The sequence below is a fragment of the Anoplopoma fimbria genome, chromosome 22 (assembly GCF_027596085.1).
Source record: "Anoplopoma fimbria isolate UVic2021 breed Golden Eagle Sablefish chromosome 22, Afim_UVic_2022, whole genome shotgun sequence".
Lineage (NCBI taxonomy): Eukaryota > Metazoa > Chordata > Actinopteri > Perciformes > Anoplopomatidae > Anoplopoma > Anoplopoma fimbria.
Genome location: NC_072470.1, coordinates 6,774,631 through 6,800,554, shown reverse-complemented (window position 1 = coordinate 6,800,554; position 25,924 = coordinate 6,774,631). Strand labels below are relative to the sequence as shown.

The 25,924-nt window shown below is 44.2% G+C and overlaps 3 protein-coding genes across 4 annotated transcripts in view; all 3 read right to left on the bottom strand.

The window, feature by feature from the left end:
• appa (amyloid beta (A4) precursor protein a) overlaps positions 1–9,031 on the bottom strand; it is a 32,192-nt gene extending 23,161 nt beyond the window's left edge. For both annotated transcript variants that reach the window (XM_054624073.1, XM_054624074.1), the window contains exon 1: positions 8,830–9,031. In XM_054624073.1, the coding sequence (XP_054480048.1) occupies positions 8,830–8,889 (60 nt within the window). In that variant the 5' untranslated portion in view covers positions 8,890–9,031. The remainder of the gene's footprint in view (positions 1–8,829) is intronic.
• A 231-nt stretch (positions 9,032–9,262) lies between these two features.
• cyyr1 (cysteine/tyrosine-rich 1) lies at positions 9,263–16,202 on the bottom strand. Its single transcript, XM_054624072.1, has 4 exons — positions 15,786–16,202; positions 12,871–12,970; positions 12,100–12,260; positions 9,263–10,246 (listed from the first exon to the last, which is right to left on the bottom strand). The coding sequence occupies exons 1-4, from the start codon at positions 15,871–15,873 to the stop codon at positions 10,113–10,115; spliced, it is 483 nt and encodes a 160-aa protein (XP_054480047.1). The 5' UTR covers positions 15,874–16,202; the 3' UTR covers positions 9,263–10,112.
• Positions 16,203–19,843: 3,641 nt separating this feature from the next.
• adamts1 (ADAM metallopeptidase with thrombospondin type 1 motif, 1) lies at positions 19,844–25,224 on the bottom strand. Its single transcript, XM_054624071.1, has 8 exons — positions 24,612–25,224; positions 23,575–23,915; positions 23,309–23,441; positions 22,765–23,222; positions 22,478–22,664; positions 22,070–22,248; positions 21,679–21,854; positions 19,844–21,575 (listed from the first exon to the last, which is right to left on the bottom strand). Exons 1-8 carry the CDS (start codon positions 25,222–25,224, stop codon positions 20,834–20,836), a joined length of 2,829 nt encoding a protein of 942 aa, XP_054480046.1. The 3' UTR covers positions 19,844–20,833.
• Positions 25,225–25,924: the final 700 nt, after the last annotated feature.

The window sequence follows — 25,924 nt, the reverse complement described above, 5'->3', positions numbered from 1 at the left end:
GTGTGTGTGTGTAAAGCGATCTGCGCCTGATGTTTGGGAAGCAGATTTAGAGGGAAGTGTGTTTCAATGATTACAGGGCAGCCAGACCCTCCTCCCTGCCGGACAAGAGTTAAATTACAGAGCAGATGTAAAATAGGACAGAACGCCTTCATCAAATAAATAAACTGAATATGAGAAAGAAAAAAGGCAAAAAAAACCAACTGGGTGATGGATTGATGGCCTGGCTCGTCCTCTAAGCAGAGCTGCCAATGTTTTAGCGTGGGGTAAATTGATGTGAATCAGGTCGAGATGAAACCCGAGCACCTCAGGAAACACAGATTGCAACTCAGATCTATGTCAGTTCGGGATAAACATCGATCTCCTCGCTTGTCGGACTTATTAAGGTCAAACTGGCACAATGAAAAGATTCCTTCAAGTCAAACGGCGAATCAATCAAGGGATTTTATTCCCCTCACATTTAGAGGATCTTATATTTTATTTACTCTGAGCTTATCCCAGCGGTCGTCGTCTTTAAAAGTTTTCATTCAGTTTGTGGGGAAGTTTGTTTGAAGCATTATCTTCATTCATATTCAATGCGATAAAGCTTTTGTCTCTCGGGGGGGGGGGGGGGCTTCCTGTGGAATTAGCATTTCAGACAAATCTCTTGAAAATCTGATTAGAAGTGTGGAAGATAAATAGTTCCAACTTAGGCCCATTTAATTTCTCTAGACGTGATGGAGGGACTCTCGGCTCCCTTAGTTATAATCGCCATGGATACAGAGCCTGCTCTCAACCCCGGGGAGCTGCCTGTTATAACCTCCCTCTGTCATCGCTGTGGCAACCTGAGGCAACACCATTGTCCAAGTCACCTGGGAGTAGGAATGTCATCAGCAGATTGGTGTGCTTTCGGAAGGAAGCGTGTGTGTGTGTGTGTAAATTGCATGTAGCCGGGCGTGCATGCAGGTGTTTCTGTGTCCCCAAAAAGCGTAATGGCCGCCTCATTCAGTAACGGCCTGCTAAACTGCCTCTGACCTCAATGTTATTCAGCTGGGAGTCATCCTGCAGTGGGCCAATATACACAGATGGAGCTGTACACACACACACACACACACACACACACACACACACACACACACACACACACACACACACACACACACACACACACACACACACACACACACACACACACACACACACAGAGTTCATTGTGTGATCACCCTCAGTGATCACACAATGAACTGTGGCTACTGGGATCAGAAATTACACAAAGCTGTTGGAAAAAAAAAACATGTTAATAGTGGCTGTTTTTAAAAATCCCATTAAAACCTCAGTGTTGCTGTACATATACTACGTTCTTTTTGTATCATGTTTGTGTCATCAGCATGTCACAACATCATACATCAACCCTACTCTCATTCTTTAGAATAAGATTCAACATCTGTAGCTACGTCATCTTCATTCTACAATTACAATTTGAATGATATTTTCATTTTTCCCCAATCTGTCTTTAGAAAACAGTGCAGAATTCCCTAAAAGCATGTTTACATCTGCATAACTATTATTTACGCCTGAATATGAGCACATTAGTGTCGTTACTAGGAGTCACTGTTAATCGGGGCCCTAGGGTGCTGATGGGAGTGTTTATCTGGATTCGTCATCAGCGGATACCAGCACCTCCTCCGGAGAGGGCCGGAAGGAAAACAGGGAACACAGTCAGTATTTCCAATCACCAACGGAAGAATACTACCAATTCATACTTTAATATGATAGAAGGTTAATTCTGAATCATATGACTAAATGCTGAAATCCTTACAAGGAAATTATGATTAATACCAGCTTAACAAGAAGGGGAAATTCTATTTCACAAATCCCAAATTTAAGTGACTTGGGTTTTCTTACAGAGCATACTGTTGATTCCAACAAGAGGGATTTTCTAAACAATGGCTTCCTACCGCACGCACACACACACACACACGGCTGTATTAACACAGGAAGTCCGCCTCTTTCACAGGGACCAAACAGGAAGCAGATCCAGAAATAGCAAGGCAAAGTCAATAAGGCCCGTACATCTTCTGACGCAAACCTCTCATACCCTCTCGTCTCTTTTGCACACACACACACACACACACACACACACACACACACACACACACACACACACACACACACACACACACACACACACACACACACACACACACACACACACACACACACACACACACACACACACACACACACACACCACAACGAACTTGGCATTTTAAACAAGTGTTCCAATTTCACACTTGGACTCCAAGAGGACTTGTCATCTACAATTGATGGCGTGTCGCCCGACTCAAAGAGGTACTAGTTTCATAAACCCTCTGAACTGTGACTCTCAAGCCGAGGGCACATCAGTAACGCGCTGTATGGATGACACAGCGTTTCAGAAAAAGAAGGAGAAAAAAAGGCGAGAGTGAGAAACTGCTCTGGTGGAAAATGGTAAAAGGAGGGAGCGAGGGAGGAATGGGTGAGAAGAACGACGGTGAAAAACACACAGCGGCCTAATTATAGTCCAAGTACCAGGCACCTGGGGGAGGCCCCGGCGCTATGGCAGCCATGAACACCCAGGATGGGGAAGAGACGAGTGAGAGGAAGAGAGGGTGAGATCACTTCTGTAAGTGGAAGAATATAACCCTCGAAAACAAGACCACAGAGAGTCAAGCGCCACTGTGGTTCCAGGAATCGACTTATATGGTGGAAGAAATGGTTTGTATTCGTTTTGACGGGAGTGTTGCTGAATTGCTCATATTTGGATTTGTCATATTAAACTGCTGAGATTAAATAAATCATTTTAATTCAAAAGCTTGTTTAATTCAGCTCATAGAACCACAAGGAAAAACATGCAAAGATTTAATCCAATAACACCAAGGGACACACTTCTAATACCCATACTTGTGTTTGCTGGCTTTTTTAAGTTTTCATTTTCACTTCTGCACTTTCTGACCTTTTGCTCGGGAACATCAAGAGCATCTGGCACATGTCTGGAGTTGGCAGTGGCTGGTGAAGACTTGCGATAGAGGCCAGTGCTCTTTTGAAAATGTGCCTTACGAATTCAACTCGGATATTTATTATATTCCAAAGAATTTAAGGGATAAAAATATCAATCTGACACTTATTAATATAATTTCTCTGGGCACTAATCTTATTTTAAAATGTGACATTTTTTGTAATAGAAGGGATAGGAAGTAGTTTAATTTGTAAATCCTGGCCAGATACATTTAATTTATTATTTCTTACATGAGCCCTTTTTTATTTACAGTCGACAGGCAAGTAGGAAACATGAAAAGAGATGGGAGCAGACATTGCAAATTGCGTCTACATGTTATGCTTCTAAGCCACTTAACAACCAGGACTCTCACAGAGATGCTTTTTCAAACCCACTTTGTTGCAGGCTCTTTTTTTGGGGAGGGAATGGAGGTACCAAATGTGCTGTATGCCACTCTAGTTATCTCTAGACTGACTGAATTTGTGGGGCCACTTCATGTCAGCGTTAATGCACTTCACCCAACATGAACGTCAAAGTCCCAGGCACGCTGGTGGGGGTGGGGGAGGGACCCTCCGCTATAAGTGAAAGCTTGGGAGGTGGAGCTTTCCTTTGGTTCATTACACCTCTAGTCTCGGATCCAACAGAGAGGACACAAGCAGCCCCGTCGGATCAGCCGCGCAAATCCAGTCAGACACCTCTGGGTGCCGGGCGGATACGAGTCGTGGCGTGAGGCGACATATCCTCTTAATCCGGCTGCAGCTCCATGGGCGTGTACCTACACATACACACTTACATTTATATCCGGACTCAGCCATCACGCGCTGATAATGTGGCGTCTGTGCGACCGAATTCCGAGATTAAAACTTGTGTTGTGTTGGCCTTGGTCAGATTATTGCAGCCCGGGTCGTATCTCAGCGGAAGGTCATTCGCACACGCCCACGCACAAACGACACATCGCAGCCTTGACTGCGACTCGTGGCGACTATGATGGAGATGTGACAATAAAAGCATCGGGGGCCTTAACAGGAAATGGCATGATCCTGCTTTAGATGGAGGCCATATGTGTGTGTGTGTGTGTGTGTGTGTGTGTGTGTGTGTGTGTGTGTGTGTGTGTGTGTGTGTGTGTGTGTGTGTGTGAATACAGTGTGTGTGCAGCTTCCTCGCTGATGAGGTGGACGCCGCTCGATGCTGCTGCTGCTGCTGAGTAATTGTGCAGGTCGGAGCGACTCGTTCCTCGGCTTATTATTCAGATTCCGTACCAACGGCTGCTTACTCAGCACGTCTTGGAGGCGCACTGCTGATATATTTACAGATGGAAATAGCGGTCCGATGGTGATGAATGGCGGTGCATCGACGGGGATTCACTCTATTATAGAGAAAGAGGGAGGGAGCACGGCGAGCTCCCGGACGATTGTTACACGTTTGACCTATTAGGAGGTAATTACGAGCCAGTGAGCGAGACGAATTAAGAGTGTGATACTCCATCCAGACCCTCGCTGTAAAATCCAAAAAAGTCCTCCTCAGAAGCTTCTTATGCTATCAGATACTTGCTGGATCTAATCTCACCTCCTGGCATTCGTCCACAGTATCTCGTTCAGAGGCCAGGTTGCAGCGCACAAAGCGGGCCTTTGAGCTACGCAGTGGCCGGTTACCACTGAAAACAGCACGGCCAGATTCCTATCGTGCTTTGAAAAAGGGAGGGGGGGGGGCTTACCTTTCAGTGGGAAAACACATCATGGACGCACAAAAGAAGACAAGTGAGTGTGAGGATGACCAAAATAAAAAGAGACAAGGTAAGTATAACAGGTAGGAGGAAGCAAAGATGAAGGGGTAAAAGCATCCGCGGTGTTCGGGAAATGATTCACGTCACACGCAGGTCCAAAAGACAACGAGCACGAGAGCGTTTCCAGGGACCATGACAACAGAAACAACAGTATCAAAAGGTCAGGAATTCTTTTCTCCAGGACAGACAGAGGGGTGACGGAGGGGGGGGACATTAATTGGGAGCGTTGCAGTGTCGTTGCTGTTGTTGACACAACCAAGATGGACAATGTGTTCTGTTTGAACAAGGATTTTTTTTATTTTTTTTTTAAACTATCTATTTGCGCCACTGGTTGGACATGAAGGATTAAAAAAAGAAAATGACAGAGAGAGAGAGAGACAAAAACCAGGCAGCGCTGGAGACAAACTCCTTTCATGTCTCGTTAAATAAAAAGGACATCCAGTCCTGCCACATGACAATATCCTCTGTTTACTGAGATGAGCAGAGACAGAAAAATGGAGTACGACATACTGATATAACCACAGTGACTGGTAGGACTGGGGCCTTTTTTTTTTTTTTTTTTTTGCTGTCTGTGGTTGCAGCTACTGATTAATTTCTCATTATTGTTTTATCTGTTCTGTTTCAAATATTTAGCATTAGTTCATCGAGTTCTGAGAGCAAAGGAGACGTGTTTAAATTGCTCATTTCGTCCAAACAGCGGTCCAAAACCCAAGGGTATTGAATTTACCCTTGAGAACCGAGAGGAAAGAAATGACCTCATTTAGAATCTGAAACGAGACAGTTTGGCAGTTTTGCAAGCTTTACATTTACTTAAATTATTATTGAATTATCAGACATGCTTTTTGTGAATGAAATGTCATCGTTTTGATCCACCAACCTACTAATATGAAATTATATTTAAATATTCACATTTGAGAAGCCACTGAATATTGGCCATTGTGGCTTGAATAATTAACTTAACCATTAATCAATCATCCAAATGGTTCCAATGATTTCCCGTCAAGTAATTAATCAATGAATTGATTGTCCCAGCTCTGAATATGATTCCATTGAGTTAAATAGCAGAAAAAAACACAACGACAATCATCTGGTTTTTGTTGTCAGTCTGTCAGAAACAGAGCAAAGGCTTCTCCGTTAGCAGGTTAGTCAACAATCAGAAAAAAAAGATTCTGATATTGAGAAACTGAATTATTCACTGACATTAGTCTCAGTTGATTAACAGATTTCTGAAGAGTAAAAACTATCACAACACTTCAGCTTTCCACAAATATGCTCCGTCTTATTTTAGCACAAGGTTGAAACTGACTCTTGACTCTCTCTCTCTCTCTGTAAAAATGTAAATTACAAACTCAAGAAGAAGTAAAAATAAGAAACTGGAGATATATTAGAGTCAGGTGGAGTTCCTCCTTCAAAAGAATAGAAACTGCAGCGTGAGCAGCAGAGAAGGTGCCAGACAGAAACACTGGCAGCGCCAACAGGCAATAATGGCATTAAAGCCTGCTAATAAGGGGGAGAGGGCTGGTCCGCCCCGGGCTGAAAGACTGCAGTGAGCACACAAACAGACTGCCTGCACCCATCCAAGAGCCATTTCCCAAGGATTCACAAACACACAAAGGCTGGCATCCAACTCCCACGCTCCACACCGCCGGCCCGTCAGGAGAAAAAAAAAAAAAAAAGCAGCTTCCTACCAGCCTGTGTGTGTTTGTGTAAGGGCGGCCACGGAGGATATAAACAAGCCCCAACAAGATCAAAAAAAAAAAACTTGCAAGGTCTCATTATCAAGTCTGATTTCATCTTGCTCACATTGTTCACTGAAATTTGAGACAACTTGTTCCATCTCACTTGCGCCTTTGAAAATTTGTAATGTAAACACTCCTTAAGTAAGCAGAGCGACGGATTAGGAGCAAAGCCAGTGCTCTGCTTGATGAACAGCCCGATCTAGTCATTCCAAGTCCAATGATTAGAGGCTGTACGCGCAGGAAACAATGAACGTCTGCTGCCATATTACACCTGATTCATCTGGGGGAGAAATGAGCAGAAATGGCCGAGACAGCAAAAACAGGAGGCCCCCGGATGGAGAATAATAGCTATTGTTTGACACTATCGATCCACCACAAGTCATTTATCGCGTATTCCTGCTATAATTGTGTAACCAGCGGAGATCCCACGGACAACAAGAAACTGCAGCTGCTCCTCCAACACAACTGCAGCTCCCATCTGAAACAAGGTGGCTGCTTGCTGGTGGTTACAGGAATGTGCCATTTCTCTCACATCTCATCACAACCTTAAAAAAAAAAAAAATTCTCAGTTTGGGACATCCCCATGTTTCAAATGGTGCTTTCCAGATGACACACACAAAAAGGGGAACTTAAAAGTGTTACAGGAATCAAGAAAATCACAATGACAGGACATTTCCTCAAATCTATGTGTGATGAAAATGCCTTAATAGGATAAATCAGTGTGCTTTCTTCTTATTATTATTTTTTTACATTTCAGTGACATATCACCACGAGATCAAGTAACTGATGGGTTAAAAATAGCTATTTTTTGCACTGCATATTTCACAAAGCGATATTCTTGGCAGAGAGGCTTTAAAAAATGGATGAGCAGTGATTTAGAGAAACTAGGTCCGCTGTATAGACATTATTAAAGAATACCTCACATATAATAATGACTATTATCACCTCAAACTCTACAATAGGTTAGAAAAAGAAGCTTTGAGAGGCAACAATGACACTCAAAAGCTCCTGTTGGCTTTCCCAGTTTTCCCGACCCCTCGATAAATGCTGCAGTGCACCGCCGCCATCTTACTTCTCTATTCTCTCTACCATCCGACTGAAATATGACGGAGAGCGTTAATAACCATTGGGTTTTTTTTTTTTTTTTTTTTTTATCACTGAGGATGCCGTCATCTTCACGGGTATATTTAGGGCTCACAAAAGCCAGAATATGGCCCTCAAGTCGTCATTGTGAAGCAAACAAGAGCTCTTATTGACTTGTTTTTTTTCAGTCTCCCAAAAACACGCCCACTCCCTTCAAATGAGCCCTCGGGATATGGAAAAAACGAGACAATACTGGTTTCATTTATTCCCTGTAATGGGTTTAAATGGCATTAAATTAGCCCGAATGACCACTGTGTGTGTGTGTGTGTGTGTGTGTGTGTGTGTGTGTAATGGGTTTTGGTGAATAGAGCCATTTGCGCAGTGTTACTAATTTGTTTACCAACACTGTTACTTGTTTGTAACATTTGTTTAAATCGGAGGAAAAAGCCACTTGAGGGGGGGGAAACAAAGGAGACAGTATGGGTCCAGCTGTAGATCATTCATTGTTACATAGTCTCTATAAATCAGTCACAACAGGCTTAAAGGGGAGAGAAAAAAAAAGGCAGTACGGAGAATTGGAAAAGGGGGAAAAGGCTATTTTAAAAATAAATACGCAATATTTTATGGTTATTTTCGTACTTCTAGGAATGTTGATTAGTAATACAACAAATACTAACAAAACATTTAAACGTGTTCGTGGTGTTTTACAACGCAATGAGCGGTTTAGAAATACCCAATAATTCACAGTCAGTGTCAAGATAAGTGCGCTTTTACGCAACACTTCCGGTTAAAACCTTCAGCGTAAAACAACCTCTTTTTTTTTAACAATACGCTACACCAACTGTGTCAATTGAAGTAGCCACTTTAACACTTTTATTCTATTTCACTGATCCTTGGCTAATGTTTGCTCGCAGGAAATGTATTAATTGAACTAAAAAGCAGCTCAAACACAGTCAAAGTCGATGGACAATGTTTCCTTGTGACAATGTTATAATGTCAGAAATAAATTCACCTGTAATTGTAATTATCCTCACATCATTTAGTTATTAAATAACCCCCAACTTCCTCCCTTTAACGCAGTCAAAGCTTTTGCTCTGAAGGTTTGTCCGCCCATCTTCTGCTCCAGTCTCCATCCAGCTTTACGCATCTGACAGCCACAATATGGTGGAAATACTCCGCAAAATCTCGCACAAAAAACGGGATTTTCTTACCTCTGCAGCCAGAGCCGAAGTCGCCACGGCCAGCAGCAGTAAAGCCAGTCGGTCCCTCATGTCGTGTGGCTTGGACAGGACGCTCCTGAAAGCAGCGTTACGCGGAGCAGGTCTGGGGAAGGGGAGAAAAAAGGCGTCTGCGTCGGTGAGGAGCTGGTGCGTTCAGAGCCGGTGACTCCCGATGTGTGATTGTGAGCGATAGCGAGGCTGCACAGCTGCTCAGCGACGGATCACCTGACCACAGCGGAGTGGGATTAACACACACACACTCATGCATGCACACACACACGCGTTATCTTTCTGACGCACATTATTGAACATTCATATATGAAGAAATGGAGACTAGACGTCATTACTTAATTAAAAACGTTTAAATCACATCTTTAATTTACAGCACAGTCACTGAAACATTAAAAGGAACGCATAGAATCGTTAATCAAGTTATTACAGTTGAACCCCTTTCCATCATTCACAGTCTTCCATCACATGTATCAGCCATAGCACAGTGAGATCAATTCACTCTCATTTACACACCTTAATTAGCCTACAACTGCAATTCAAAATTATGAATGCTTCACAATTAAAAAAAAAAGCTGGCAACAAAAAAAATAAGAAAACACATTTTCAAATGCATATGATGTGATCCCATCTTCAGTTTTCACCCTCACATTGTTTCAATTAAGGCCATAAAAAAAAACACAACCATAGACTGTAACAACCCATTCCTTTCAAAGTCAGCATTAGTCATTATCTCTTTGTGTCCACACATGACAGGGCCAGACCTGAATTGTTTGAAACATCTTTAATCATCCACATCCACCTCAGTCACTGACATAAATCAAGATTTAAAAAAAAAAAAGGTACATTTCCATAAAAGCAGAGTCCACACAGTGTCCTAGAAATACTTTTCTCCTCCAGCGACGCGAGGTTCCCCTCTATGCTGACAAAAGTGGTCTTCACCTCCATCAAAGCGGCGCCGGGCCTTTGATGTGCACAGTCAGGGACGGATAAGAATATTGGTTTATCAGTACCGGCCTCAGGCTTTAGTCTATCAGAATGTGGGGCAGTCCTGAGCGACAGTGTTGGAATTATCATTCATTTCCCCACCATTTGCTCCAGACTCCAGCAGAAATGCAGGGACATTTTACACCTTGCAGGCACATAGCTGGGAATTCTGGCTTGCTGAACAATATTGCACTGGGCCACCCTGAAAATTGTCTTTAACACCCCCCCCATGACAGCTTCCTGTGAGCTGGCCTGTAGGTGATCCGTGCTGCAGGGCTTCACTTGCGGGTGCAGCCCGGGTACGGAGGAGGCGGCGAGTAGTTGGCCGGCTGGGGCTGAGTTGGGGTGTAAGGCGGGGGGTGCAGCGATGGAGGGTACATCTCGTAGTCGTAGGTGTAGGGAGGTGGAGGACCTGAGTTTGAGACAGAGAAATAAATAAAGTTCAGCAGTTCAGTGGGGGAGGAAAGTTTGATGAGACTGTAGCACCATCTAGTGGATAAACAGAGAAACTGCACTCTGGAGAAAGAGACTTTGATTATTAAAAGATCAAAAAATATGGCAGAAAGAAGTCCTTTTCTTAACCACAATGCATCAGTCTCACCATGGGGAACTTATATTATTCACTAAAACATCAAAGCAGCAGAGATAAAAGAAAAGATGAATGAGTTAGTCGAGACCGACTCCAAACCAAAGCGTTCACATTTATGACTCCATTATTATTAATAACCCATAGTCTAACATTTTAAAAGAGCAGCTTTATTTTTCTATAAAACTGTTATAAGCTCAGGATGAGACCTTGCAAGATGAAGATCAACTTAATAAATATTCTATACCTTTTAAAGGTACCATTACATAAATAAAACTAGCGATAAAGCATTAATCACCATTAAAATCATATACCAATATAGATTAACTCATTTTGTGGCAGTTGCAGAAGACAACAATAGCACCTCGCATGCTTTTATCAACACAGAAAATAATTCACAACACTGTAGCTACATACGTGCATTCATATTGCATGGCTTTGTGTGTTTGAGCAGCATGTTTATGAAATGATTAGAGCTGCAGGGCAGAGCGAACAGTGCCAGTCCAGCCTAGCATGAAGGTAATACACAGGGGAGACCGAAACGGGATGAATAAATGATGAGCGCCAAAAAAAACCCCACAACAACAGTGTATTCCTGGGGCTGGAGAGTGACACAGAGTACAGACTCTGATGTACCTGAGAGTACAAACTGGGAACATTGTCGCCGGTTTGCTCCCTTTTTAAGTGGGAACAGGGTGTCAAAGTGGAGGGGACAAGAGCTGGCGGGAAATATGGGTGTATTTATGAGTCTTAAAAAGAATATGGAACAGAGCCGTGTGAAGCCCTGGTCTATTCTGAAAAGAATCAGCGCTCTCTTTGTGTTGCTTGACAGGAATTGTGTTCAAGGCCAGGGTGGATCCAGTAACACGGTACACCTATTCTGCTGTTCACTTTTCATATCTGGTCGTGTGAGGACAGCAGATAAGGTGTCACAAAGTACAAATGGACCACTCAAGTTAATCATCATGTCAGCCTTGAAAAACATCCACCTGTGAAGTGATACTATATAAAAAAAAAGGTGTAACCATTGCTTTTATTTATATAAATAAATTTGTAATACATTGGGCAAAAAAAAGTCTGTCCTTCAAAAGTGTGTTTGATGAATTGGTGCCACTGTTTTTATCATACCAAGTTCATAAATAATGTAAAAGTAGGTAACTACTTTAACTCACTAGTGTTAGGTAATATATTAATGCTTAAAAGGCAAATAATGGGTAACAAGTTATGTTGTTAAAAATTCTTTGGGCTGGTGTATTTTCTGTAAAAGTGCATTCGTGATGGATATGTTTGCACTACTTTTTTCCTCACTAAAAAAAAAAAAAAAAAGGATGTTTCATTTGTAAATTATTCTTTATTAGAATAAATAAATAATTTGTTTCCGCATTACAGACAAGTAAAAAGTAAGCTTGAAAAACGTCTTGGCTAGTGTACATCCTGTAAAAAAAAAAAAAAAAAAAATGTACACACACTTTAAAGAGTTTTAAGGTTTAACAAATGCTCAAGTATTGTATTAAATCTTTTTTTAAACTTGATGGACCAGTGATATATTGTTAAATAAATCCTTCTTGCTAATCTTTATTCTTTCAAAGTGTGTGTGTGTGTGTGTGTGTGTGTGTGTGTGTGTGTGTGTGTGTGTGTGTGTGTGTGTGTGTGTGTGTGTGTGTCCCCTGTAGACCGACCTGGGTAGCCCTGGGTCACAGTGTTGATGTAGGAGGTTCTGAACACGTCGACCCGAGCGCTGCGTCCGTTCTTCATGCACATGCACACGCACAGGAACAGGGCCGCCACCGCCCCCATCAGAAACACCACGCCGAACACGATGCCCGAGATGGCAGTGCCCCTGGAACACAGACACACACACACACACACACACACAAAAACTGTGAGCCACCCGAGTGTGAGAGGAGGCAGCTGTCTCAAACAGACATGCGACCAATACTTCTAAGTTGCTGTGGAGATGGACTGCAGCATCTGATGTAACTCAGCTGTGTGACGTTTTTGGGCATTAGTGTGTGTTAGTTAAATGCAGAGGAGTCTGTGATTTGGCACTATAAAGTAGATAAAACACTCATCATTAACAGGTTTGTTACTCAGCATGTTAGAATCAGCCCTGGCTGTTTTCAGGAGCAGCAAACTCTGACGTGATGCATTCATTTTTGCACAAAGAATATTCATACAAATATACTGTTTTAAATATCTTTATCTTGACAGGAAAGAAGTCCGAGATGCGTTTTAAGGGCTGAAGCAGCTGTGCTGAATCAGCGCAGCCAGAGGTCAAAAGGTGAGGACCTCTGAAGGGTCTTCTGACATGTTTAAAAACAGCTGGTGTCGGATTCAGTCTTTATGTCTCACTGGAGCCAGAACTGCACCAAACCTATAGGTGTGTGTGTGTGTGTGTGTACACAGTCTTAATTCGATTGATGTACGTGTGTGTGTGCGCGTTAACTCACGAGAGGACGTCCCCGACGTAGGCGTAGTAGGAGCAGCAGAAAGGTGGCGATCCATCGCAGCAGTACTCCATGCAGCCTTCACACTGGGCTTCACTGCCGCCTGCAACACACACACACACATCCACACACTCTTTAAGAAGTCGCTAACACAGGGTGTCAAATTTGGTGGAACCGAAAATCACCAGCACTTCTATGAATGCTGGTGGAATAAAAATAAAAAAAAAAAACAGAGAAGGAAGTAATTTGCACAGATAAAGAAACTCATTAAGCTCTTCAGTGAAATAATCAAAGATAAAAAAGAAACAGATGAACATGGTTCCAAGTAAAATAACCTTGGTATTGGTATATTTCAGGTTGTTCAGAAGGCGTAGGTGTCCATTTATAATTAAAAGAAGCTCTTCCTCTTTTTATCCGTGATTTTTTTTTCTTCAACATTCTCCTAGATGACAAATTAACTATAATGAAAGCTTTCATGAACTAACCTCAAAAGCACACAGCCTATATTTATACCTTGAAAGGCTGGTTGGAAGTGGAGGACTAGACGGTTTTAAAAAAGAAGCAATCAATACATGTGGAGCGTCTGGGGAAACAGGAAGAGAAAAAAGATCGGGGTAATGAACACACAGGGACCTTGGGTTTTGTTCCAATAATAAAAATAAATAAATAACCGGCCCTTGTCGGGTTAGGAACCCAAACACAACCACTGGGGTGGGAGATTTAAATAACATGGCACAACAAACTGTCGTTGCCATGTGACAGGCATGCAACATTTCACCCAGGTAATACGTGACATGCTTGATTTATTTTTCCATTTCCAGGACTGACTGAGGCAGCAAATCAGCCCGCATGGCCTGGCAGGCTGAGTCAAACGCTGTAGGCTGCAAACTGGCTGAATCTGACAGACGAGTCGATGACACAGCCTGAAAAAGTTGCACATTAATTATGACGGCATTGCATTAAGTTCTGCTTTTGGACTTTGATGACGTAAGTAGCTGCAAAAGCGGCTCGGTTTGGTTTTGATTCCACTCGGTTTGGTTTTTGTCAGGAGGATATTTTATGCATCCACGAGGGGATTTGTAGGAAACTTTTTATGAAAATATCTGCTAGTCGCAACCCTAACAGGTAGAATTGAGTCCAGGAGATTTTTGCAAGATCAATCAAATAAATAATCTTGAAATTATGTCTTTCACTGAGGTTTAAAAGGGGCAGTCTAATTTTACAAACAAGGGGAAGTTTATTCCTCATTCTGAGGACTATATACTCTCGAAGTCTGAGAAATAACCCCCAGGCAAAGCTGCATTATGGGAAATGTAGGATCCAGCCGTTTTGGAGTTTAACCCATGCTAAGAAATAATAAGTCACGACGTGCCCCTTTAACAATAACAGATCTGTTCAGGAGTAGACGGAGGCTCTCAAACTGGGATTGAAGGAGTGTAAAGCTGTACATGTTGGACACAAGACTCGTGAGCCACAGTGATCCAGCAACTGAATTCATTACTTTTTGAGTGGGAGGTCAGTAGATTTGGACAAAGCGTGACTAACGTGTCCATGTGTGCGTGGGGGTCAAATAAAGAGGATTGAAGAGCTGTCGTTTACCATTTCTGCTGGGACATAATACACGAATGTGCTTGTTCCTTCTGCGAAAAGACATGTCCTTTGAAGGATCTGTTACATGCTTTTGTGTGTGTGTGTGTGTGTGTGTGTGATGTGATTAATGTGGTTCATCACACCACCACAACCACCATCAACCCCTCCTGCTCTTCCATAAAAGCATTCATATTCAAAAGCATTGTACACACAGCTGTGCCTCTCCGTGCACTCGTCTCAACCTGCTGCCGTGACACAAGCCTTTTTTCCATCTGAGGGCTTTTCTTCTGGGGAGCTGCGAGATATATATATATATATATATATATATATATATATATATATATATATATTTTTTCTATTTTCTTTTTTTGGTTTTTTTCTCCCAATGAAGGTTGGATGCTTTAACAATCCAGTGTGTGCACTTCAAAATGAATGACATTGCAAAGAAAAAAACTGTGCGTGTGTGTGTGTGTGTGTGTGTGTGTGTGTGTGTGTGTGTGTGTGTGTGTGTGTGTGTGTGTGTGTCGTTGCTGAAGATCTGCTTTCTCTCAGCAGTCACTCACACTCAAATGATGTGCGCCTGGAGGCATATATGCACGTTTCCAGACTTGGCTTCACATTCTGGTTGAAGAGTCCTGCCTTTTAATTACTGCAGGAGGATGCTTTTAAAAAAAAAACAAAAAAACCCTGCTCAGGGTTATGTGAAGTGGGTATGCAGAGGTGAAAACTGAGCGTGCCCACCTTTAAACTGCAGAGAAGTCAATCAAATCTAAATTCACAGTATTTTTATTGCGATTTTAAAAGACAGAATATGTCTTTTTTTGTTTCCTTTATTATGGGGGGCCACACTGAACCCACCTTTTCTGATTTAACACTACACCCCTGTGATATTTACAAGTGAATGCCTGCAGGGGGTCCCACCAGCAGCCCTCTGGCTCTGTATGGGTGGTCCTCGGGGGTCCTGGCTCCTGTCTCTCCACACGCTTGGAGACAATTGCACCATGTCCTTCCACCCCCCCCCCTTTTCTAACACACACACACACACACACACACACACACACACACACACACACACACACACACACACACAGTCAGTCAGTCCCCCCCCACAGACTGTACCGCAGATTTGGCTCAAAAGGTTTTTGTGCGTAATTTGGATCAAAACGCAAGATACATTTGTGCTTCCCGTGAACTAACTCGGTCACTCAAGCAGCAACTCTGGAGGAGTCAAGTCATAAATACAACAAAACCAATCAGTCAATGATAAAACATGTGGCTGCTTGTAGAAGGTTGGAAGAGTAAACAGATTGGGATTTGGGAAAACTCACCGGTGAGTAAACAAAGTAGCAGCGAGTTCCTCAGCAACTTCCATCGCACCGCCTGCGTCCTCCACCTCCTCCTCCAGGGGTTTTCCATGAATCCTTCTTCTCTCCCACTCTCCGGGGCTGCTGGTTAATTTATCTTAATCAATGGGCAGAAGATAACAAAGACGCGTTTTCTTTCCAGTCACCTATTTGGCTCCTCCGGGACCATTGCTGTGTCTCTGCCCCCTCATTACACTGACTTCTCGTTGTGATTCCGGGTTATTTCTTTAATATCCCTCCTTTAGAAGTGGAGCTCCGTTTCTTTCCTCCACGTGTGTGTGTGTGTGTGTGTGTGTGTGTGTGTGTGTGCGTCTTTCCTGGTCCTGGTCCCACACCTCTCTGACTGACTGCTGAGGTTTTTATTCCTCTCCTCTCCCCTCCCTTCCCCCACCGGCCCCCGTTTGCTCAAATTACCCTGTTGACTATGCACTGAGGAGCGAGAGAGATAGAGAGAGAGAGAGAGAGAGATAGAGAGAGAGAGAGAGAGAGAGAGAGAGAGAGAGAGAGAGAGCAGTATGAAGTCAGCCACGTTATGGAATAAAAGACTTCTGGACGATCATTTCAAAATAAGACTCTAATTGATATGGCAGTGTACGTCGTTTTTGAAATATTTCAGTTAAGTTGCTGGATTGCTTTAAAAAAAAAATGATACAAATTGTAGCATTACTATTATGTGTAGAAGTAAGATAAGATAAGATAAGATTATTATTATTATTATTATATTCCTTTATTGATCCCCATGGGGGAAATTCAAGTGTTGCAGCAGCTCAACTACACAGACACAGACAATAAATACACATACTATACAACTACACAGACAATTATACAGACATACTATACAACTACACAGACAATAAATAAATAAACTACACAGACAATAAATACACATATTATACAACTACATACTATACAACTACACAGACACAGACAATAAATACACATACAGACAGACAATAAATACACATACTATACAACTACACAGACAATAAATACACATACTATACAACTACACAGACAATAAATACACATACTGTACAACTACACAGACACAGACAATAAATACACATACTATACAACTACACAGACAATAAATACACATACTATACAACTACACAGACAATAAATACATACTATACTATACAACTACACAGACAATAAATACACATACTGTACAACTACACAGACACAGACAATAAATACACATACTATACAACTACACAGACACAGACAATAAATACACATACTATACAACAAAATAAAAAATAGAACAGGAATAAAAATGTACAGTATATCCACATGGGGGGGGGGGGCGCCTGGTCAGCATGTTGACAGACAGATAAGATAAGATAAGATAAGATAAGATAAGATAATCCTTTATTAGTTAAATGTACAGGATTACAGCAGCATAGAGTATAGTGCAAAACAAGAGACATAATAAAAGAAAAACAAGATAAAATAAAATGTATTATAAATAAGCAATAAAAAACAGTAAAAAAAAATCCACAATAACTGAAATATTATATGTACAGACAGAAAAACTATGGTCATACTGGTTGGAACCCTGTCCATTTTAATAAGTGAATTAAGACATAGTCACAGTTAAACGAGTCTACGTGCGTTTGTGCTTTTATTTTGAAGGCATAATTGCCTGTTTTCCTGTCTTATTCCAGTTATATCTGCCAGCCTTGACTCAGCAAAAGGATGAGCGCCTGTGCATGGGTGTCACATCACGACTTCTATTGAGACGAGAGAGGACCCGGACCATAATGAACCCGGGGGCCTCTCTTCACACCTGTGTGACGACACGTCGGCTATCATCAGGGACCAAATGAGGACTAGCTGCCCTACTTTCTTGGTTTAAATATACCAGAGAGCCCTTTTGTTAGAGGTGTGTTGAGGTGTGAACGTGTTCCAATTAACACAAAGGTGTCATGTCAAAAACACCAAGGACACACACCTGATAGGATGAAGGGGTGTTTTTGCACATACAGAAAAAGTTGGACAGGGGCAGACCACCACACAGGGAATACTTTGGATCAAGAACCTTACTTGTGCAAACCTGTAGGGACTTAAATACAGTCATAAAACTGACAATTAAAAAAGCTAAATTACTGCTCTGAAAAGGCCCCTGGTAGGCTGTGAACATTAACCGCTGTAAAAGTTCCCCATACAAGAGATGGTGTTCATTGAAGAATAACATATCCTCTGACAACATGACATAAAAGATGATTTTTTTTTTCCAACCATATTTGTGCGACCAAATGAATCCTTTGGCCGTAAGGGATTTTGATTCTTTTAGAAATGAATGCTGTTTCTTTTCTTTTTAAACAACCCCTTTTATGGGAAGCCAAGGGTGGCAAAAGGATGAAGATAATTTCGCTCTCTGAAATGCCACCCACATTGAGCGGCAGTGATTCGTAATGCCTTCCAGATGTTTCTTTTCAGCTGCAGTGATGTGAAGCTGAGACAGGAAAGAAAAAAAACAAGCAGGTAAAGAGATTTTCATCGCAGGCGGACGCATTAATGCTGACATTTACTTTTATTCAATCGCAAAGTCAGAAAAACGTGCAGTGCACATCCTCGTCTGTGCCAGTTGTTTAGGCTGACTAGAGTCTGGTGACACATTATACCATTACGCAGATTACAGACGTGGCCAATCTTCCTCTTAACCATCCATAATTACAGGATAATGATTTCCTTTGTGCTGCAGTGGGAGCCGCCAAGGCGGGAGATAATCTTCCTCAGGGCCCAACAGGAAGAGACATAGAGGCTTCAGTTTTTTAGTGACGGTGCTGACGTGGTTTCTGGTCCCAGAAGGGGCTCAGAAAGTTTAGGGGGCATGCCTGACTATAAAAGAGGCAAAATTACATTGGGGATTTTCCAAAGGTCATTTCTGCTCTATCAGTCTAAATGAAAGACGGTGAATTCTACAGCTTCCAGCATCGATTCATCACTTAAAATAACTGGAATTTTGTAGCTCTATGTTTCAATAATTACGTGCTTGTTTGTCGAATCAGAAATAATGTATTAGACTACTTTTGCAGTTGCAGTTTTTCAACAGTTTGATTGGGTTAAGGGATAAGGGTTGGTTCAGGTTTGGGTAGGGGGAGACAGTATTCGGCCATGACTAGAGTTATTGGGTAGTCACATTTGATGACATGCTGAAATACTCCCATCTAGTGGACAAAACATGAATTACAGAACTATTTTCACAACTTGGGTAGGTGCACCAAAACTTTATTTAATTTCTAATATGGGGGTTAGGGCTTGGATTTCAACCAACTGAAACTTCAACCGTGTGCAAAACATACTTATGATATATATTATATTACATTTCTGCCAACGTCAGGGGTTAGCTTTTTTTGATAAATCCAGTACCTCTCCCTGGTGGCAAATATCAGCTCGCTAGGATCTGAATGTAGATCAGTGATTCAGATTTTTGGCAGCCTTGGACATGTTCACAAACTGTCTTCTAGTGGGTTGGCTTTGGCAGGCTTACCAATTCAAAGAGCTCCACAGCTGGTGAAATTTGTTTCCATCTCTGCTGACACATGTATCCTAGCAACGTGTGGTAATTGGTGGATTAAAATAAAGTGTGTGTGAGTGGAAAGAAGTGCACCTCCCAACGTTAAAAAGACAAACCACTCTGGAGACGACAGCTTCATAAGTCAATGTGATACTTTATTCATGAACCTAGGACCATATATTTATTTATATATATATATATACATATATATATATATATATATATAACACTGTATAAATACTCTATATATTCTACTCCCTTCTGTGATCTCAATAACAAATAAAAAATAATATTAAAAAAAGCCACATGATTATATTTAACAGGCTGTACAAAAATAAATAATGTTTGGATATTCTGTACAAAAGGAAAAAGACTTGATAGAAAAAAAACCAAGGTGCCTTCGCAGAAGGCAGGAGAGACTTACTTATGAAGTAGTAGCAGGAGACAAGTCCCTCTTTAGGTCACACACACACACACACACACACACACACACACACACACACACACACACACACACACACACACACACACACACACACACACACACACACACACACACACACCCACTCACACACACAGACACTCCTCTTTGGTAGTTGAAGAGTTCCCTCATTGGAGGTTGCATAGACGAGGGCAAGATATGGCTAAAGGACAAAGTACAGCGTACTGAGGCATTTAGAGACAACCGGGTGTTACAATGTGCCGCTGGCAAAAAACAAAAGATGAAGTGCTACAGGTTTGTGATAAATAAACTGGCTTGAACATAAACACTATGACTATTAGCTATCTTATTTTTCCATACCTGATGGGGCGAGTAAGTAGAATATGAGCTTTTCTCTTTCATTTGTTTCTTTATAGACTCTGCAATAACATCCCCCACCCCAACCCCTTATGTGTCTGTCCAGCCCAGCTTGGACAAACATCACATATATGCATAAACATTTTTTTACACACACACACACACACACACACACACACACACACACACACACACACACACACACACACACACACACACACACACACAGTCTCACACTCACTCAGGTACACCCACACACCCACACACAAGCGTGACATTGGCACGGTAAGCAGCATGCTCCTTTAGGAAATCAGGAATGCACATGCTTTCTTTCTTTCCCCTGACGGGAGGCATAATGTGCCACTGTTGCGCTGAGGCCAGACAGGCAGCAAGCTGTAATCAGCCTTTATTGCTTCAACCAGGAGGCAGTGCCACTGCGGACCGACGTCTGGCCCCAAAATGGATGGAGTGAATGGGTACAAATTGGCCTTTAATGCCGCAGTCGTTGTGGACGTATCAGACTACCTTGGACCCATGAAAGCCACTCTTGCTCTGGATGTAAACATTCATTCGCCTTATTTAGTTTGTCCGTGTGAAAAAAAGAGGCGATGAAGGTCAGAGTTTATATATCTGGTGTCTTTCTGAAAGCTCGGTGTATGAAAGGAGGTCTGATTGTGGGAGCACTCCTTAACAGGCACTCTGATTGCACAGTTCCAGCAGGGGTCGCGGCCGGTCTTTGGGGTCACAGCTGTCATGGGTTAGCGTGCGCCCGTCGTGGCCGATGCAGCGCAGTTGGCGTTTGCGGAAGCCTCGGCCGCAGGTCTTGGAGCAGACCGACCATTCTCCGAGGAGCCAGGAGGGACAGGACTGGGTGGAGCAGGACCGAGAGGCCAAGGGCCGCAGCTCCTCCGGGCAATCTCTGGACGTGCGACCCTGGGGATCCAGACACACCACCTCTCTCTGCTGCAAACCTCCGCCACAGGTCTGGGAGCACAGACCCCACTCCCTCAGGGTCCACTCGGCTCCACCCACCTCCCTTATAGCATTGATGGAATGGCGGCGGACTCCGTTGCTGCTGGAGGCTGAAGCAGCATTGTTGGGTCTCGGGGCAAAGTAGCTGTACTTGACCCGGGGCCTCGGGGCTTCACCTACAGACAGCACCTGGATGGTGAGGGGCTCGGGGAGCGGGGCGAAGCTACGGATGCGCTCCAGGACGGCAGATGAGCCGCTGTATCGCAACAGCGCCCCACGCAAGGCGATGTCGGTCTCCATGGTCATCAGCTTGTATTCGCCGTTTAACAGATAGGTTCTATCCTGGCGACGCACTGCCAAGTAGCTGTTATCTTGACGACCGTTGCCTGGGGCACGCTGCTTAACGTCCAGGTGGGTTGCACCAGCAGGGATGGTGACAACATCCTGGTAACCAGGCCTGAAACAGAGACACACAGATGTCAGACGGAGCCATAAAATAGATCATACTATGATGTTTCATTGTTTTTTTGCGTATGAGGAAAAGGCGGTTATTTATTTACCTGGCACGCTCCAGAGAGCCGGTCACTTTCTTGCAGGTGGAGCCGTCTCCTCCACACACACCGCACTTATCAAAGCGTCGGTTGGAGCCGATGATGCGATCGCAGCCAGCCTTTACACACTGGCCTTGAACGCAGACTGAGGTGGAGTCCGGGCTGCAGGGTGTGCCATCAGCCACCTGGGGGCAGCAGAGAGACACAAATGCAATTTAAGAGCTAGGTCTAGTAAGACTGTTACATAAGAGCCAAAAGATAGGAAGTTAAAGTCTTCCCCAGCAAGGCGGTAGCCAAGGGGATGAGTGACATTATGACCTTTCAACCTGCATGTCTGCACATGTAAGAGTTAAAAACAGTTAAAAAACTGAATTTCTTAATACAATCGAGCAACTCTCACCTTAGATTTGAGGACAAAGAAGTATCCAGTCCCCTTGGCCCGGCACATCAGCTTGCATCGGTCTTTGGGTGAAACTCCAGCATACTTGGGCACCCACTCGACACCCTCGCCTGAACCCAGCGACACTTGGGCTGACATGTCGTTGTGGGCCAGGCACTGTTCCTCGCGGAATGACAGTCCTGAGAAAGAAAACAGAGCGGGGTCAGAATTTACTGCTTGCTCAGCCGGACCCGCGTGCTACCTTTCACACCAATGTGCAAGGTAGATCAAAACGTGACATCTTCCTGAGAACAACTGCAGCATGTGGTGCAAAGACATTTATCATTTATTTTCATGACATCAAAGGAAAGCATTTGGGAAATTTCTCATATCTCATCTGAGATTTCTGTGGTAACAAAGGTGTCTTACCGTTGGTGTCAGGGCAGGTGTCAGTGTTACAGGAGCGGTACTGGATCCTCTTGCCCTCGCAGTACTTGCCCCCGTTCTTGGGCAAAGGGTTGTCACAGGAACGGAAGGAATACTGCACCCCTCCACCGCAGGTCCGTGAGCAGTCGCCCCAGGGACCCCACACTCCCCAGCCACCATTGACAGGAGTCTAAAAAGCAACAGGGACATGAGCATTATTATTTTTGAACTGAGTTGGAGATGATTGGTTCAAAGCTGGGCGGCATGAGACAGTTTTGGTTGGTTCCTACCTGATGTTTGGCGGCTTGGCTCTTAGTGAGACAGTGTCCGGCCAGGCAGTAGCTGTCATGCCCGCATGACGTTCCATCGGCCCAGGGGAAGTTCTTAGTCTGGCACACCAGCAGACCATTGGACGTGGTCACGGTGCACCACAGAGCTGCGCACGTGGTGCTCAGATCGGGGCAGTGCTGGGAGTCGTCGCCAAAGGTGAGCCGACACTGGTGGTCTGCGTCATACACCGTCCCGGGCAGGGGCTGAGGGAGCACCTGAGGTTTGACCGGTTTATCCAGCAGGCACTGACCATGGCCGTTGTCCAGGAAGGTGGTGACCATGAGGGCGGAGCAGGGGGACCATGGCTGCTGCTGGTCCAGGTTGGACAGGGTGGAGGCCATCATGTGGGAGCCCCAGTGGGCGCCGTTGACCCCGGAGCACAGCTGGGCATCATCATGAGGCATGTTGAAGACGTGGCCTGGAGGACAGACATGAACGTTCTTTGATCATCTCTAGTAAAAGTGGCACATGGGATTATTGAGAACGTGTTTTGTTTCTACTTACCGAGTTCATGTGCCACAGTAAACGCTGCCTGCAGCCCGTCGTCCTCAATGATTGAGCAGCTTCTGTCGGGGTCGCACACGGTGCCAACATCTGCCATGCCCAGGGTGTCACAAGAGTGGGCACCACACAGATCCTAAACAGCCAGACAGAGATCAAAATGAATGTTTGAATACTCTTGAATGCTGCTTCCCTTCCTCTTTTTTTTTGGTCTATCTCTGCTCCATCATCTCTCTCAACACACTTCCCCTTCTCCCAGTCCAACTTACCGTCCTGGTGAAGAGCACAGCGGTGTCATAGTGCTCGGGGTGGCGGTCACTGGGCGGGTTGTGCTGCCGCTGCCACTGGCAGAAGTTGCGGAGGGTCATGGCGGCGTTGGACGACACCTGAGGGCCTCGCTCCTCCTCGTACACCACCAGCAGCTTCACCACCGCCAGGCTGATGGAGTTGTGGATGCTGGGGTGGCGGTAGAGGCGGGACGCCACTGCCATGATGGTCAGGAGGTAGGGCTTCAGCCCGGCGCCATGGAACTCAGCCATGGACTGGTCGGCCACGATCATGATCTCCAGGTAGCGAGGGGTGGAAACAAAACGTCTGGTTCTGTGGTGCTCTGAGGGGAGAGAAGAGAGAGACGGAGAGGTCAGACCAAACCAGGTTCAGGTCACGTGTTTCAGTAGTGATTCTACATTTCTCACTTTTAATAGACATTATTCAGTTTGTTTTAAACAGGCTGCACACTTCAAAAACCCGACCAGTGCTCTAAATAGCAGCTATAAAGGCTCATTTCATTCAGAGGTATTGAGGCTCCAAAGAGGGCTCCGGATGCGTCTGGAGGAGCCTGGCTTCCGTGACTCCTCCTCCTCAGGGTCCACATTCCTAAAAATGACCTTTTCTAGGGGGGAAAATAATGCTAAGGGAGAAAATCCTTTCTCTGTCTGGCGGTGCGAGTTGTACCAGGAGGCGAGTTCACACGTCTCAGCACCGCCGGGCTCCGGCTGGCCCCGACCCCGCTGCTCCCCTCCCCTTCCTCGGCCACTCCTCCTCCTCTTTCCCCCCTCTCTGGAGAAGTTCCCCCCCTCTCTCTCTCTTTCCTCCCCTCCCTTCCTCATCTCTGGTAGTGCGTAGACGGCGCTGTCAAAAAAAGGCAGCCGTGTCCAATGAGCATGCTGTGCTTCTTGGGACGATGTGTTTTTTTGTATACATGAATAAACCACGTTGTCTGTGTGTTTCTTTGAGACTTTTCTTGTCTAATATTGTCAGTTTAGTCTACTATGAAAATGATAACATAGTATTTCTGCAGCCTTACCTGTCTGGTCTGCGTTGGCGGCTCCGTGCTCGTCTTCTTCCTCCAGGTTATTTGGGACCCTCTCCTCGTCCTCGTTGACCCCGCACTTTGAGCTCCCCTCCTCGGCCAAAGCTGCCCGACTTCTCCGGCGGATCGTGTGGACGTCCTTGAAGTCACTGGAGTTAAGGGGCTGAATAAAATATTCTTCACCCCGAAAGTAGAATCCGCCCCGGAGTCCGTGGCACAGGTTGAGAGCAGCCACAGAGTGTCCCTCTCCGTTCACCGTCCCGGAGAAGAAGCAGCCCGGTTCGGCTCCACTTTTGGGGTCCAGAGTCGGTTCGGACTCGGGACTCCCCACAATGTGGAAGACAAAACCCGGTGCCAAGAAGGTTTGATCAGGCTCTAGCTGCAAGACCAGCTCCTTGCCAAATACGTCCAACCTGTACTCCCTCATCTCCGCCTCCTTCTCCTTCTCCTCCGCGGAGAGAGTCCTCCACGGTTCTGTGTCGCTCTCCGACCGGGCCACCGGGTCCAGTCTGACCGGTACCACGGTGCTTTCCTCCCAGGAGCTGTGCGCCGCTCCGACGCACAGAGCGGCGATTAAACCAATGGAAACGTGTAAAAACCTCATCATAAAACTGCAAAATCCGACAAGTGTAAAAAAAAAAAAAAGACAAATTGATAATAAAAGTCTCTACGAGGAAGCAAATAAATCCTTTCAAAGATTTTCAACTACAAGTATTTGAACTTCCACAAAACTGTCCCCACAAGCATAAAAAATCTAAAAAAGGGATCAAATCCAGTGCAAATCTCGTTTTAAGTTATGTGCAGGTCTGACTTGTTGCAACAAAAAAAAAAAGTTAATTAAATGAAAATAAAAGCTGGATCTCGCTGGTAAATCCAACAGGTCTCTTCTCTCCAAAACTCAGCAGATGTCTCAGTTTCTTGCTCTGTTTGAATTCGGGGGCAGGTTTTTTCCTCTGCTGACCCGGTTAGTCTGTCCTCTGCTCTTCTTGCCTTTCAGTCGGAGCAGAGCAGGTCCCTCCTATATATCCCCCTGCCCCGGGACCACCCCTTTCCTGAGGGCCCTCTGATGTGAGAGTGGCCAAATCCCGTGCGCAACAAAAACGCACCAACGACCTGGAGCTTTGCCATAATAATCAATCATTGTGGGAGGATAGAGAGCTTTGGGCAGAGACACGTTTTCTTCTACAAACTCTTGACAGTCTGTCACAAGATGTACAAATACAGCCATAACCTATGAATAGCATTACTTGGATATATTAAAAATGTTTGTCTGTGCGTCTAATAAGATACATTTGCCTAACATACTT